General features: G+C 37.4%; 1 protein-coding gene across 1 annotated transcript; it reads left to right on the top strand.

Moving 5' to 3' along the window:
* The first annotated feature begins 428 nt into the window (after positions 1-428).
* On the top strand, positions 429-16,093 carry LOC146747208 (platelet glycoprotein 4-like). Its single transcript, XM_085497980.1, has 12 exons — positions 429-641; positions 9,696-9,853; positions 10,657-10,798; positions 11,592-11,807; positions 12,108-12,249; positions 12,494-12,563; positions 12,768-12,949; positions 13,316-13,428; positions 13,648-13,727; positions 14,017-14,068; positions 14,179-14,361; positions 15,150-16,093. Exons 1-12 carry the CDS (start codon positions 525-527, stop codon positions 15,237-15,239), a joined length of 1,545 nt encoding a protein of 514 aa, XP_085354106.1. The 5' UTR covers positions 429-524; the 3' UTR covers positions 15,240-16,093.
* The last annotated feature ends 582 nt before the right edge of the window (positions 16,094-16,675 follow it).

The following is a 16,675-nucleotide window of genomic DNA, read 5'->3' on the forward strand; positions in this document are numbered from 1 at the left end:
ACGCCTTGCAGTGAATCCTTGTCTTCTATTTTATATTATTTGTCATGGTTTGAAATATATTTAATAGGCCACAGAACTATAATGTTATTTTCATCAGTAGATATGGTTGCTTAGAAAGATGGTATTTTAGACATTATTCTTAGAATACATGAAGTAATATTACCTCCATGTTTTAGATTTACATCTTGATTATAAGTCATAGATAGTCATTTTGATTACCTATTGCCTTATAATATAGGTCATTTTGTATTTGTTTTCTTGCTATTTATCGTCCATGTGCTGTAATTTGTATCACCAATAGAATTGCTTCCGAAAAATTGTACATGTCCACCCAGAGTAGTATCAATCATTGACCCCGGCGATGCAAATAAATGTGACACGCCCACCCCATTGATTACAGTGGTCACATGATCTTCGACATTTGTTGATGAAAGTTCGAACACACTGTACTATGTAGAATTGATTGCGTGTGTGGACAGCATTATGCCCAGGTCTGATTTCCGCCGTTTCATATACATATCACCATGGTAGCCACGAAAGTAAAATTAGGCGTGTCAGCTGGAGTGGGTTTACTGCTATGCGCCATTGGTCTGGCGCTGATACCAGCCTTCAATGTTTTGATTCACAGGACTGTCGAAAAGGTACGTGAAACAAAATTGTTGCTTTCCGGTCCTGATTTGTGTTAATTACAATGTCCCTGGAATCGAGTTTTGTTCCATGCTCGTTTTATTATCGTCACCCGGGACGAAAGACTCCGCCAAGACCTATCGCTCAGAATACGACACCATATTCCTCAGTGACCCACATACTGCAGATGACCTGTTCGATTTAATTTTTCATGCCAATAGTCACATGACCAATAGTTTAGGTTACCCATAGCTCAAAGTGTAAGATCGTGAGGCAGAAATTAATACAATGGTGGGAACACAAACTTGAGCTTTATTTATTCACTGCATGAACATGGCAGCCATATTGTAAACACTGTTTTACATATTGCCTGTGAGGGCGCACTTCACAAATAACAATTACATGAATATAAATGTGTACTACTGTACTGGACATTACATCCATCTCCTCTTTAGATATTCAGTCTATGAATGTTAATGAATAAATCATATTGCAGAGTTTGTATACTTCTGGTATAATCTATATGGTAGCCTTTAACTTGCCTTGCAGAGGTTATAATATAAGTTCATAAACATAGGTATCTCACAAATATTCATTGCAGTAGTAACGATGAAGCATAAATTCAACAATGTTAAACATTAACGATATAACCAACTAACTACTAGAAAATTCCATACTTAAACTCAAAACCCTGAGAGAAGAAAGGTGTCAATCAGGTCAATGATCTCATTGTTATTGTTTATGTTATGAAGTCTTTGAGGTATTCCGGTTCACGTCTTAATCTGGTTGATTTGCGTATTGATTGTGGTTGTATATCCGGTGGAGTAGATGGTACATTTTCAACATCTGAAGAATTAAATTCTTTTTCTTCTATCTCTTCTAACTCCTCTTCACCTGGAATAACTCCCTCACTGAATTTCAGTTTCTTGAAATAAGAGCTATTGCGTGTGACTTTATGATTTCCGCGACGAGCAGTTATCATTGTTCCCTTCTGTTGCTCAACTTGATATGGCTCTGGCTTAAATGGCGTAGACATCTTATTTTGTTTTCTTTGTTTGATTAGTACACGATCTCCTATTTGAATGTCTGACGGTTTTGCATGATTTCTTTGATCAGCATACTCTTTCATAATCTGTTTCTTCATTGCATCTCTGGATTGTAGATCTTTGTTTTTGTAATGCTGGTGCTGTATTTCTGGAAGTGTGGTTCTTAGTTTTCTTCCATTCAGCAATTCTGCTGGAGATTTGTCAGTTGTGGAGTGTGGTGTAGCACGGTATTGACGTAGAAATTTGAATATTTCTTTATGCCAATTCTTGCCTTCAATTACGGCGGTACGCACTGCCTTTTCAACAGTTCTCATTGCTCTCTCTGCTTCATCATTTGCTCTTGGCCACAGTGGTGTCACTTTCTGGTGATGAAATCCCAAGTGATTAGCAAATTTGCTAAAATCATGTCCATTAAATGGTGGACCGTTATCAGACTTCACCACTTCAGGTATACCTTGACGTGCAAATATTTCATCTACACGTGGAATTACAGCTTGTGCTGATGTTGATCGAAGGAATGCAATTTCTGGAAATCTACTGTAGTCGTCAATTAATACTAGAATATATTCACCGCTAGGAAATGGACCACAGAAATCCATTGAAACATTCTTCCATGGACCACTAGGTAGTGTAGTCATTTTCAGTGGCTCATTATTTGGCTTTGAACTATGATTTGCTGCCTGACATGGAATGCATTTAGCTATCAGTTCATCTACCATATGGTCTATCCCAGGAAACCATAATGTTTCTCTGAGTAATCTCTTGGTCTTCACTACTCCTTGATGTCCATTATGTGCTAATTTTACTGTACGTTGCTGTAATGCGTGTGGAATTATGAGGCGGTATCCTCTCAGTAGTACCCCTTTTGCAATCGACAGTTCGTCCTTCACTTTTCTATACTGAGCAATTTCAGGATCAACATCATGCCACCGTTGTGTTAGTATTACATGTGACAACTTTTGTAATGTCTTCTGAAGTAGCTTTCTGGACTTCTTCAAGTGTCATTGCGTCTGGCATTGAATTCTCAACAATGAAGTTAACATAAGTGTCAATTCGTGAACTATGGTCAACAGAATTTGTCATATCCTTATCTGAGTGACGACTCATATAATCTGCCGGGTTTTCTTTACCTGGGCGATAAATTACTTTGTATTTGTATGGTTGCATACGTAGACACAGACGTTCAATTCTGGCTGTAGACTTGCACTGTGGTTTATTGAAGATTCCTTCTAATGGTTTGTGATCTGTGATTATTGTAAAGGATGGTCCATAAATGTATAAGTGAAAATGTTCACTTGCCCATACCATCGCAAGTGCCTCTCTCTCTCTGTCTGGCTATATCTACTCTCAGCATCAGTTAGTGCGCGACTTGCATATGCGACTATGTTCCGATTTCCATCTGTAGTGATCTGCACTAGAATCGCACCCAATCCTGTTGGGCTGGCATCAACGATAATCTCTGTATTATACTCTGGGTTGAAGTATTTCATCACTTTCTTACTAGCCATTTCAGTTTTTAGTGCACTGAATGACTTTTGTTGTCTTGGGCCCCATGACCATGGTACATCTTGATGAGTAAGCTCTCATATGGGTGCTGATATAGATGCGAAGTCTGGTATGAATCTGGCTATGTATTGTGCCATGCCAAGAAAACTTCTGACTTCCATTACATCCTGTGGTTCACTGACCTTCAGTAGTGATGATACTTTCTTATTGTCGGCTGATACTCCCTTAGAAGAAAAGGTATGCCCATAGAATGTGATTTCTGACTTACTGAATTCACATTTCTCTCTGTTGCCAGTAATGTTATTGTCTCTTAGTCTCTGCAATACAGCTTTCAATTGGTCATCATGATCTGTCTGTTCCTTGCCGAATACTATTATGTCGTCTGATATATTTCTAGCACCTGGAATTCCTTGCAGTGCATCAGAGACAGCCTTCTGAAATATTTCTGCCGCTGAATTTATGCCAAAACTTAGTCTCTTGTAACGAAATAAACCTAAATGTGTGGCAAATGTGGTTATGTGTCTTGAATCAGGATCCAGTTCTATTTGATGATATCCCTTGTTCAAATCTATTTTGGTGAACACTGTAGCACCATTTAAATCTACTATCAGATCTTCTATTGTCGGTATCGGGTGACGTTCTCTTTCTATAGCTGTATTTGGAGCTCTCATGTCAACACAAATACGAATATTTTCTTTCTTTGGCACAACAACAATCGGGGAAACCCACGGTGTTGCACCTACGGCCTTTTCTATTATGTCTAACTCTTCCAATTTCTGTAACTCTTTCTCTACTTTATCTCGAACGTGGAATGGAACACGACGATGCTGTTGAGCGACTGGTTTAACTGATTTATCAATATGTAATTTTGCTTTAACATGTTTCATCTTTCCAATGCCCTCAAAACGATCCATGAAATCATTAACTATTTTCCCAACTGTGGGTACAGGTATTGTAGAATGTACATTATTCACGATGCATAGCAATCCAAGATTCACTGCTGTCTCACACCCTAACAAATTTCCTCCTGTGCCTTTAACTACACAGAAATTCTCAGTCAACTGTTGGTTAGTTACAAGTGATTGTACAGTCATCTCAGCTTCACCTATTACTGGAAGTGGTTTTACAGGATTATAAGCGTATATTTTCTTTGATGATTGACGTAATTGAACACCTTTAATTTGTTGCAGTGTTTGCTCATCTATGATGTTAATACCAGCTCCCGAGTCAATGAGACATTTTACCGGTTGTCCTGCTAACATGACTTGTGTATGTGGTTGAAATTTATCAATGACTGGGGATACTGATATGTGGTATACATATTCATCATCTGTAGAATTATCTTCGTGGACGTCAATTGCTTTTGCTCGCTGTATATTATTGCTCCTACATACTTTTGCAAAATGTCAAATTTTCTGACACTTTTTGCATGCTTTGCCGCGTGCTGGACATAGAGTATCTTTGTGTGGGTATATGCCACCACATCTGAAGCAAGACTTACTAATATCATTTCTAGTTGGACCTTTGACCTGACTTTGACCTGAGCTCTCTCCTGATTTTGAATTCAGCCATGGTTTTTTTCTATTCCTATTAAATTTCTTAGACACATGCTTAATTTCAGAAATATGATCTACCCTATCAGTGTCCTCTATGCCTTTTGCTTGACGTTCTGATATTTCAAAAGCACGACCTGCATCAAGAATGTCTTTTAATGACAAATTTCTCTGAGTGCTCTCCTTCTCAGCCTTGCTGATGTTGTAGATAGTACTATTTGTGACTTGATCTCTTCATCTTCATTATGAAATGTGCATGTCTTTGCAAGTTGTCTCAAACGTGTGTTATAACTGTCTAATGTTTCACCAGGTTTCTGTGATGCATTTCGGAATACATAAACTTTGTATGCTTTATTTACTTTGGGTACAAAGTATTTATTCAGTGCTTCCAAGGCTTGCTTGAATTCATCACCAGTATCTGGTAGGGTATCAAAAATATCTGCTACCTCATCCCCAGCTGAATATAATAGTAAGGCACGCTTTCTCTTATCATCAGTAATTCCCTGGGCAACCAAATATGTCTCAAAACGTTTCACCCATTTTGTCCATCTTGGCCCTATGGAGGTGCTTTCATCATGTACTGGGAATGACGGAAATGGTAGCAGTGCAGTAGCCATTGTTCAGAATTAATTCAATAATTTCACATCCAGCGAATCTGTATTACTCTGACGGTAGTCTGAATTCTAACGAATCTGTAAACTCTGACACTGGGAAATGTGTATGGCTGATTTACACACTACATGTATGTTCAGTCAATGTTCAACTCACGGTTTATGAATTAAAATATTTCTGCAGGCATCTCAGGTTTTCTTGAATGTTGCACTAGATCTTGTTCATCCTCGTCGCCATGTTGTAAGATCGTGAGGCAGAAATTAATACAATGGTGGGAACACAAACTTGAGCTTTATTTATTCACTGCATGAACATGGCAGCCATATTGTAAACACTGTTTTACATATTGCCTGTGAGGGCGCACTTCACAAATAACAATTACATGAATATAAATGTGTACTACTGTACTGGACATTACACAAAGGTCATCTTAAACATTCGTGTATCCTCTCTCCCAGTCGCCCCGGGAAGGAGTAATATATACCTGGTTTCTTGCTTCGTTTTAACACCGAGGGCTACGCTGCACAGCAGAGCATTGATGTCGATTTCACTAAACTCACCATGTACAGGAAATCAGCATTTCTTCTCCGTTTAGTTTTAGTAGTTAGTATATGTTAAAGATGTGTTTTGAATGCTACATAGTATATGTATAGCCTACACTATACTGCCAAAACACTAGCAAATAGAATTCAACACGCGAACAATGAAATATCATAATGTGAGACGTAACTACTCGCCCTCCCCGGCCTGTAGTCAGGTCAATATATGGAAAATAACCCCTCAACCCCCAAAAATTGCTACAAAAGGTTTCTCAACTGATTCTGGTAGGTTTCAGTGTACTTTTTAACATACTAAAAGTTTATCAAAGTAGGACCCCCGGAAAAGTTTTTTTTTTCAAGATGGCGTCTAAGATGGCCGTCGAAACATCTGAAAGATCATAACTCTGTAACTATCAACTCAAATTTGATGATCTTGGTGTCTATACCTAGGTTTTTGGGGACATAGAACACATTAAGATCATACAAAATGATGTTGGCTTATTATGTAACACACAAATCTAGTATGGCGTCAAAAATGGCTGCCAACACCTCCAAATGACTGCAAGATCATAACTATTGACACAAATGTGATAATCTTGATGTCCATCCCCAGGTTTTTTGGGCAAGGAACACATTGAGAGAACTTTGGATATCACTGAGCTATTGAATCATTATGAAATTGAATTCACGACCTTCAGCTGTCTACTATCACCTATTGCACAAATACCTTTGTCCATGGAATAAGTTTCAGAGTTTTCAGTTTTGAGCATCATCCTCTTCCCCAGTATCAACGTATTGAGTGTTGTTTGGGTTGTAACAGTTTTCAGTTTGGCAAGGGCCACATACAGCAGTGCAGGGGAGTCCATACCGTCTGCAGCTGCATCTAGAGGATTTGCATCCCACCAAACAGTTGCAATGGATAATTTTCAAGAGTTTGTCAGACGCAGCATTTTTTGGGGTCATAATTGGAATTAACTGATCATTTTCCTGTTTCCATCCCAATTGATCACAACATTATCACTATTATCAGCAAAGGGACATTTCATGGAATGGGTGTCATTGCTTCTATCACCCCTAGAAAAAGGATGAACCATATCATTCCACGAAGAAAGATCTCAGGACTGAAAACTTAAAACAATCTTGGAGTACAGGTTTGCAAGTCATGCTTGTCATGAGGTAGTTTTCCAGGACCTGCCGAGATTTCTTGACTCTGACAAGAGGATCGATATTCTGTGGGAAGTCTCCCTCGGCTTCAAAGAGGCAACACCGAATTGGCTAGGGATGATGCATATCTTGCATCAGGGGAGCCAGCACCCTGGGCAGTTCTCAGTCAAATTCTTGCCTATGATCAATATGTACTCTGGAGACAAATCATGCATTGTGTCTACATTAGACTTTGTTTGCAACCTTGCCATGAAGCACAACCTTGCCACCATTGTAACATTTGACCAGCCCTTGTATTGGAAGGTTGCCGATATCATCGTTGATGCGCCACAAAGTAGTCACTTGAATGGCATTGTACTGATGTTGGGGTGTTTTCATACACTTATGAACTTGCTGGTGGCCATAGGAACTCTCATGGAAGGGACTGGGCTCAAAAACATACTCAAGACTGTCTTTGGAGAAAATGCAGTTGTGCACATGATGACAGGGAAAGCTGTCCGGAGGGCTTTGTGGGGCCATCTTCTTTTTGACAAGTGCCTACGTAACCAGCTTATAACGGAAATGGTCAAAGACGATCCCGAGATTCAGACATTGCTGGATCAAGCCGAGGAATTGTATTCCTCCCTTCTTAGTGGAGAGACAACGCTAGGAGATGCTGCTTGTTCTGAGGTTTTGATTCGACTCAAGACAGTAATGGAGAAGAAGAAATCTGAGCTTCCTCAGACCTCAAAGTCCAGCCAGTTGTGACTAATTTATCAGCGCATGGTTGACATGGCAAGAATGTTGATCAAGGCAAATCGTACTGCCCTTCTGTTCCAGTGTTTCCTTGTGGGGTCAAGGTCAGGAGATCTTTCCCTTGAAAAAGTTTTGACATATGAACTAAGCCCCTACCCTCCAGTCCTCTTTGAGGCCAGGAACATTCTTCGAAGAGCAGACAATTCGCGACCATGCTGCGGACTTATCAAGTGAGGCTGTGATGAACTCTATTCCTGAAACAGATTGGTACGTGCTTGAGGTGGTTCTTTGCTCCACCGTTTACCTTGGAAGAAAGATGATGCAATAGCCGAGTATTATGCAGACTTCACTGAGAGACATTACGGACTAGTGACAGTGGTGTTCGGTGGCTGAGGATACAGATTCGCTGATCTTGCTCCTTCATTACTCCAGAACAGACAATGAGATCATCTTCTTCCGTTCTGATGCTAATAAGCAGTCAAAAGAACACAAAGTGTATAACATTAACCTGTTGAAAGAAACTTTAGGAGATGATGTGTGCAATGAGTTGCTCTTTGTACATGCCTACTCAGGCTGTGTTTGAACTTCAAGGATTTTCGGCATCGGAAAAAAAGTCAGCCTTTCGGAAATTAGTGAAATCTGATCCTGTCATGAAGTCCTGTGCTAGTGCATTCATCCTTCAAAACAAATCTCAGGAGGACATATCAGGTCTTGCCAAAGACATGATGGTTAATCTCTTTGGTGGCAAGTATAATGATACACTATCATCACTGCGCCTTATCATTTTCACCAAGAAAGTGGCAACTGCTGAATCATTTGTCACTCTTGAATGGCTTCCCCCAACATTACCTGCAACAAGATTCCATAGCCAATGTGTGTACTTTCAAATTATGGTATGGATGGGGATGGCAAATGAAATGAATCCAATCGAATGGAGATTGAAACAGGAAAACGATCAGTTAATTCCAATTATGACCCCAAAAAATGCTGCGCCTGACAAACTCTTGAAAATTATCCATTGCGACTGTTTGGTGGGATGCAAATCCTCTTGATGCAGCTGCAGACGCTATGGACTCCCCTGCACTGCTGTATGTGGCTCTTGCCAAACTGAAAACTGTGACAATCCAAACAACACGCAAGATGTTGGTACCGAGGAAGAGAATGACACACGAAACTGAAAACTCTGAAACTTATTCCATGGACAAAGGTGTTTGTGCAATAGGTGATAGTGGTGATAGAGGTGACAGCTGAAGATCATAATTAAATTTTATAATGATTCAATAGCTCAGTGATATCCAAAGTTCTCTTAATGTGTTCCTTGCCCCAAAAAACCTGGGGATAGACATCAAGATTATCACATTTGTGTCAATAGTTATGGACTTGCGGTCATTTGGAGGTGTTGGCAGCCATTTTTGACGCCATACTGGATTTGTGTGTTACATTATAGGCCAACATCATTTTGTATGATCTTAATGTGTTCTTTGCCCCGAAAACCTAGGGATAGACACCAAGATCATGAAATTTGAGTTGATAGTTACAGAGTTATAATCATTAAGAAGTTTCGGCGGCCATCTTGGACGCCATCTTGAAAAAAAAACATTTCCGGGGATCCTACTTTGGTGAACTTTCAGTATGTTAAAAAGTACACTAACAAGTACTAGAATCAGTTGAAAAACCTTTTGTAGCAATTTTTGGGGGGGTTAAACTCTATTTTAACCTAACTACTGATAGAATGGAGGATTAATTTGATGTATGCACATATTATGATGGGTTGGCATAGGTATGATTCCAAGTACTAGTACACCATACATTCCAATCGCCGTGTATGTGTGTCCATTCACATCGCATGATGATCGAGCATTACTAGGACTGTTGTATATGATCATGGTCCTGTTTTTGTCTTGATTTGACAGCAATTGATTCTAGAACCTTCGTCGTATATATACGAGAATTGGAAGAAGCCTAGCGACCCCATTTATATGCAATATTGGCTATGGGATCTTCAAAATGAATACGAGTTTAGGAATGGAGACCAACCTGCTGTTCTCGAACGAGGTCCTTATACTTACAGGTACGTTGATTGAAAGTTAATTGGATTGTCCTAGTCGTGGCATTTTTTATGTGATAATTATCCTTTTTAAACCTGATTCCGGCGTCAAATTAATTTTGCGCCAGAACAAGAACATTTGCCAAATTAATTCCTAAAATGAATTATGATACATATGTATACATGGGTCGATCTAAAAAAAATATCGTGTGAAGTGAAATTAGAATGAATGAATGAATGAATGAATGAGTAGAAATCAGATACACTTACCAATATCTATGGTACCTATGGTAAAACGGCTTGCAGCCAGAAACAGTGAAAAATCTTTAAAAAAAATCTTCAAAACAATTTTCCCAGTAAAGTTAATGGAAAGTCCAACAATATAACTGTAATATTTCTGGTTGCAGACCAGAGAAAGAGACAAGCACGCAACAATCACCAATATAGACTAACTTTATTGTCAATGTACAGCCTTTATATAAAGAGAGTTACATAACTAACCAGATGGTCAATTACAAGGCACTTGTAATTATGTATACACATCTATTAAAGTTCATTGACATACAAATTACTACAATAACCATATATTTTTTTTAAATAACGCATTGCTTGAAATCAGGAGAGGTAAAAAGCTAAAGATGTGACCCCCCTCAATTGTCTATCCCACAATCCTTTGCAAAATATAATACTATGAGATTATTATAAATATCATACTATATTTGTAAAACAATTTTACTATACTCGTACATTTCTTGTATTAACCAAATAATCAAATATCTCAGACATTTTACCAGATCAAAGTTCACATACCGTCATTTTATTTTCAGAGAGTACCAAACCAAACACAATATCACGTGGAATGCAAATGGAACGGTGTCATATCGAAATGTACGTCAGTACGTGTTCATACCTGAGATGTCGGTAGGACTGGAAAACGACACAGTAAAAACAATAAATATTCCACTTGTGGTGAGTAATAATACATATCGTTATCAAAGTCAAGGTTATAAAATCAAAATACGTTGCGTGTATTCTAAAATGTATTTTGTCACAGTCATGCGTGTTTGAGCGGTTTACAACAATTAGGGTTGTTCATTTCCCTATAATATAGCTGATACAATTTCACGAATTTGACATTTAACCCTGGACTACATGTGGTAACTGTTTATCATGGCCGGCACAATTACATGTACTGAAGGCAATTTGCATGTCTTTTTTCAGCAGTATGTTTTGTTTGAAAACTTCTGGCGCATACGTACTTTGAACTTGAAAGATTGTGCAATCTGCCATTGAGTCAATTACAATTAGCCAATTTATATTGTTAATACATACATTTTATTTTCTTTATTAAAGAGTTAAACACCGGTTAGGCGGTGGTCAACATGCCATGTCGTGTCCTGTTATTTATTTATTTATTTATTTATTTATTTATTTATTTATTTATTTATTTATTTATTTATTTATTTATTTATTTATTTATTTATTTATTTATTTATTTATTTATTTATTTATTTATTTATTTATTTATTTATTTATTTATTTATTTATTTATTTATTTATTTATTTATTTATTTATTTATTTATTTATTTATTTATTTATTTATTTATTTTATGTGCGTGTACACATCTATGGTTTATTACTTTCCATTATATTGTCGTTGTTGTTATCGTCATCGTTGTCAGTCATTTTTTTAAATACATTATTCTAGTTCCTTAGCTATAAGTGGCCAGATATAAATTAAAGTATGTGTATTTGTTGCAGACCATCGCCAGTATGTTGAAAAATATGCCGTCATTGATAGAAACACTTGGTGAATACATTGTAGATGTTTTAGCATTGGCTGACAAGGAGACGCTAATCAAAACTTTGTCGGTGAAAGATATACTTTGGGGATATACCGACCCCATATTCAAATTGATATACGAAGTGACGGGGACATCGTTCGTGCCAAGTCCTGATTTTGGGCTCTTCTTAGGTGTAAGTATGACTGTCATGTCATTGTTATATGAAATGCAAGGGCTTCGAAGCGGATTTGAGTAAAATATATCTCGTTAGCCATATATCCTAGGGTATATATGGTTTTTAGCGTCCTATACTTCAAAACAAAAATAGAACAATATTCGAGTCTCAGAGTGGTATAGTGCTATTGAAAAGTCATGATTCCAATAGCCGTTAATTCAGAATGACCCGGAATATTCCATTGAGAACTTAGAAACTCCGTCAGAAAGTCGTGGATTATTATATATATAAGTGCATGTACTATTTGTCTGTCTGTAGCAAAATGACACAGATGATGGAGAGTTCACGGTGTATACTGGTAAACTGGACATTAATATGTTAAACATAATTGATAGATGGAAAGGAGAAGATCATTTATCCTGGTGGTCAGATATGTATGCAAATATGATAAATGGAACCGGTAAGTGAGAAACCAAAGTAGATCGGATACAACGTCGTTGGGATGTCTACGTTAATGTAACTAGAACCAGAGGCATGCACCATGGAACATAGTATTAGTTTACAAGTGTGATGTACCGTTGGCTTCCTATCATCATATATTCAGTAATGTTGCGAAACCCGCGCCCATTCGCCATTGACGAGTAACTTAGTGACGGAGAAGACTTGCTACTTGATCCCAACCATGATTATTTTCTTTGTTTCAGACGCCACTTTAAATCCCCCGTTTAGTAATCCAAGTGTTATGCACTACGTATTCCAGTCACTGGTGTGCAGGTACGTTTACAAGTTGCGACTATCACAAATATGCGAGAACAGTCATTCCCCGTCTTATCATAATATAATCAGAAGCGCCCTCGTGTGTCAAATTGATGGTGACAGTAACCCCGTGTTCAATTGACCCTCATACAACTAATAATTTTTACCCTCAGATAACTAATTATTAGTTGTCTGAAAATGACCACATTAATCTTTCTCCAGGTCGTTGCATGGTGCGTTCATTGGACAGAAGACAGTCCAAAATATCGCTGTCGATCGTTTTGTGAGTCCCGCCTACGAATTTGCGAACCCAGTGGATCATCCCGACAATGCCGGTTTTTGTACCCCGGATGTAAAACACTGTCTTCCATCAGGATTCCTAAATGTCAGCAACTGTCAACAAGGTAACCACGGCGACCCTGTCAGTAAATATAGCGTTTTATACAGTTCATGCATGAGAGACAAATATTCCGATTTTAGGTTAAATAAGTAATATCTAAGTAATATCACATTCTTGTTTTACTGCACTAAATAATACCTCAAATTTTCTACCATACCTGAAAGAAGCAAACAGTTAATACGAACGACTTTTAAACTCTTACTTCGGAACTGTGTGCACAATTGACGTATGTATAATAAAAAAACGATGTTCTGTTGCACACGGGTATGTTTATTGAGTAAAAATAACTAATTGTTTCAGAAAGCGATGAGAGATGATATTGATTTACGGAAATAATCAGCAACACAATATCTGCATTGTACATTGATAGGTGCACCAATTGCGTTATCGCTGCCACATTATCTGTATGCTGACCCTAAGTACATACCACCAAATATGAATCCTAATATAGAAGAACACCAGACATATCTCGACGCACATAGGGTAAGGCTATAAGTCCTTCGAGTATTATATTGTGCATCGTCATATACTACAAATCACTGTCCCTCTAACAATATGGTAGTAGAAATACTACTAACAAACATTATATGCATTTGTAGAGAAATGAAAGATCAGAGCCAAGTTCATAATTTACATGTTGCATGCACTGATTTAACACATAATGCCAATAAATACGTCATAAATGATCTTGTTTTATTTCAGTTGACTGGTATCACAATGAGAGCGACTAAACGTATGCAAGTTAATGTACACGTAACCGCCGACCCGGATACAAAGATCACGTATGTTTTGGTCCCGACACATCAAAATTGCTCTTGGTGGCAGTATATTGTTTCTTATAGGGAGGGTTGGATGATTGAGATAATATTTTGGACATCGGGGCTTGAATAATTGTTACTATAGTAGGGAAAGGACTGGAAATTAGGTTTTCGTAAAACTATACTTATATATCCGATTTATATTTTTGAAATGATTAATGATCATAAAAATCGAAATGTATAAAATGTTTGTCTTGTCAGACGTGGTATGTACATTTTCATAGTCTCTGTGTTGTCTTGTTTGTTTATCAAGGGAACTTTCCAAAGTGACTGAAGTATTCTACCCTGTTCTTTGGCTCAACGAAGTAAGTGAAGTCGTTAAAAAGACAAATGTACCTATTGTGTAACAAATGTGTTTTAATTATCATGACCGTCGATCTTTTCAATAACAAGAAATCATGTCTATACTTTTCAGAGTTACGTCATTGGAACTAAGAATGCAAATGAATTCAAAGATAAAGTGGAGCGGCCAATACGAATCACTACCATAGTACAGTGGACTGTATTTGCATTAGGCGCGTTTATCCTTTTGGTAGTGTGTATCCTTGCCATACGTCATTGTTCTGAGGAGAAGCAGACACGTGATACGCAAGAAGAGGTGACGACTCATGAATTCTACTTTTCCTATTAGTAATATATCATTCGCCGGTTCCCGTGTCATGTGATATTGTTAGTGCGAGTAGATCACCAAATCTGCCATATTGTTCATTCTCCGTGTTTAGCAGTGTCTGGCAAGCCATCGGCACTCGGTCCGAAGGTGATGAGCACATTCGTTACAGAAAACACGTGGAAAAGGTATATCATTTGGACTAAAATCAAGTAACGTGTGTTACGTTACGTGTTCGGGGTTACCAAAACATCTATGTTCAAAAATATAATAAAATATCAATTTCTGCTATCATACTGATATTACTTCATTATCATGGAATGCTGATTTTAGTTAATTTCGTAAAAATAAAAAAAAATGCAAGTTCTGTATTAGAACACCCATTGAAGGATAATATGTATAAAATGCATGCTTATCATTTCAGTTTACGCTTACAAAATGCTTTAAAAAATATATGTTTGGCCTTGAAAAGGGTAGGAAAATAGGATTTACCGTACAACCACTTAGATAGGGTATGAAAAGGGAGATTTATAACCACGTGGTCTTAGCTTCCATTTCCAACATTTAGTAACGCACATGCCATCCCACGGGTATTTAGCTCACCGTTACATGGCGAGCAAATGTCATTTAGTACTACTCCAAGATGCTGGAAAAATCGTTATTTCCAAATTTATATCTGTGCGATCGGTGAGCGATACACCCAGCAGATGATAATCATTTTAAGCAATTAAGTACAGAGAACGATGTATTTTTTATATTGTCTTGTTCTTTCTTTCCAGGATAACGTGGTAACGAGAAAAAAACAGCCACCGACTGCGTCGTCATCAGACTCAGCTCGACTTCTACGAGATGGGCCAAAGGTTAATTGATACCACTAAGTGTGAGATGAGTGTGCCCATGTGTGTCAGAATTTTTGCGCCGTTTTCCAACACATTTTTTTCTTTAAAATGATCGTTTTGCTATAATTAAACCCACAACAAATGTACTTATTATAACAGTTATGTTGCAACTTGTGGATGGGCTGAAAGCTTCCTATATGCATTGTCCAAATCATTTCAGTTCAAATAAATAGAATAATTTACATAAATTGGAATATAGATATTTACCAATTTTTTGGAGGAAGCCAAACACCAAGTCCGGTTTCCTGCTTTATATGCAAATACATTTTTGATATTGTGCACTGGTTTATTATACACAAAACAACAAATTATAATTTACGAAAACTTACTAAAAGAAAACTTAATAAAACAGATAATTTATATTCAAAATATATGTTGTTTTGCATCTTTTGTTTCTGAAGATTGTCTAGGAATGATTTAAGCTTTTCTTTTTTTTTGAGTCCATGTAGAATAAAATTGTTTAGGATATGTATTGAGGAAAACCGATTGATACTATTGAAAACAAATAACTGATACTGGTACTGTGTAAATATCAAGAATTCTGCAAAGAAAGAATTAAGATTCGGATAATGTGTTTTTGATTGGTGTAGGTTGTCGTCATATGAATGAATTCTTCACTAATCGCATAAAAATAAATCTAAATAAGATTCTTACAAGAGGATTTCGTAAAGGTTATAAATTCGAATGAGATACTGTGTTTTAATATATACAGTATCCGTTTTTGAACTTAACCTTGCATATATGATGGTCCCTCCAGTTTGTTATTTATGTTTGCTTCGAAGTGTTCAGTATTCGTTTATAAATATTATTGTCACACCACTTAATTATGTGTACCGACTAATAATTTACTTGTAAGTTAGTAATTTTATGCAAATTGAAATAAAAAATAAGCTAGCGTGTTCTGCGAATAATCGCATTCTACAATAATCTGTACAGCTGGCAATGCATTGATGGCAAAAATGTAGGGCCTAATAGAGATTCTTGTGGAACATTGCAATTTATTGGAAGTTCTTAGAACACGTCCCCGTTCACGCTAGTGTGCTGTTTTCTGTTACTATGGCAATTCTCAATGAGAGTCCGTACCATATACGTCAGGTTACTTTTATATTTAGTTTACCATCTAACCCCCTCGGAATATCACATACTGCACCACCGGAAGAGGGGGTAGTTTGAGGGAACGTGTGACACATTTGTTGCGGTTTCTCGTATCGTTGATCTCGCGTGCGAGATCTCCAATTGAGACAGTAAAACTATTGAAACCATCTATTATATTCCGCTGTTCTACATATTTGTCTGGTCGCCTGACTACCACCAAGAAATTGAACTTCAAAAGAGGTGGGTAGTTTCATTTTCTTTTTTAATCTACCTATTATGGATATCTTCACATGATTAATTTATATTATCGC

This window comes from Saccoglossus kowalevskii, chromosome 4 (genome assembly GCF_978046115.1).
Source record: "Saccoglossus kowalevskii chromosome 4, keSacKowa6.1, whole genome shotgun sequence".
In the NCBI taxonomy this organism is placed as follows: domain Eukaryota; kingdom Metazoa; phylum Hemichordata; class Enteropneusta; family Harrimaniidae; genus Saccoglossus; species Saccoglossus kowalevskii.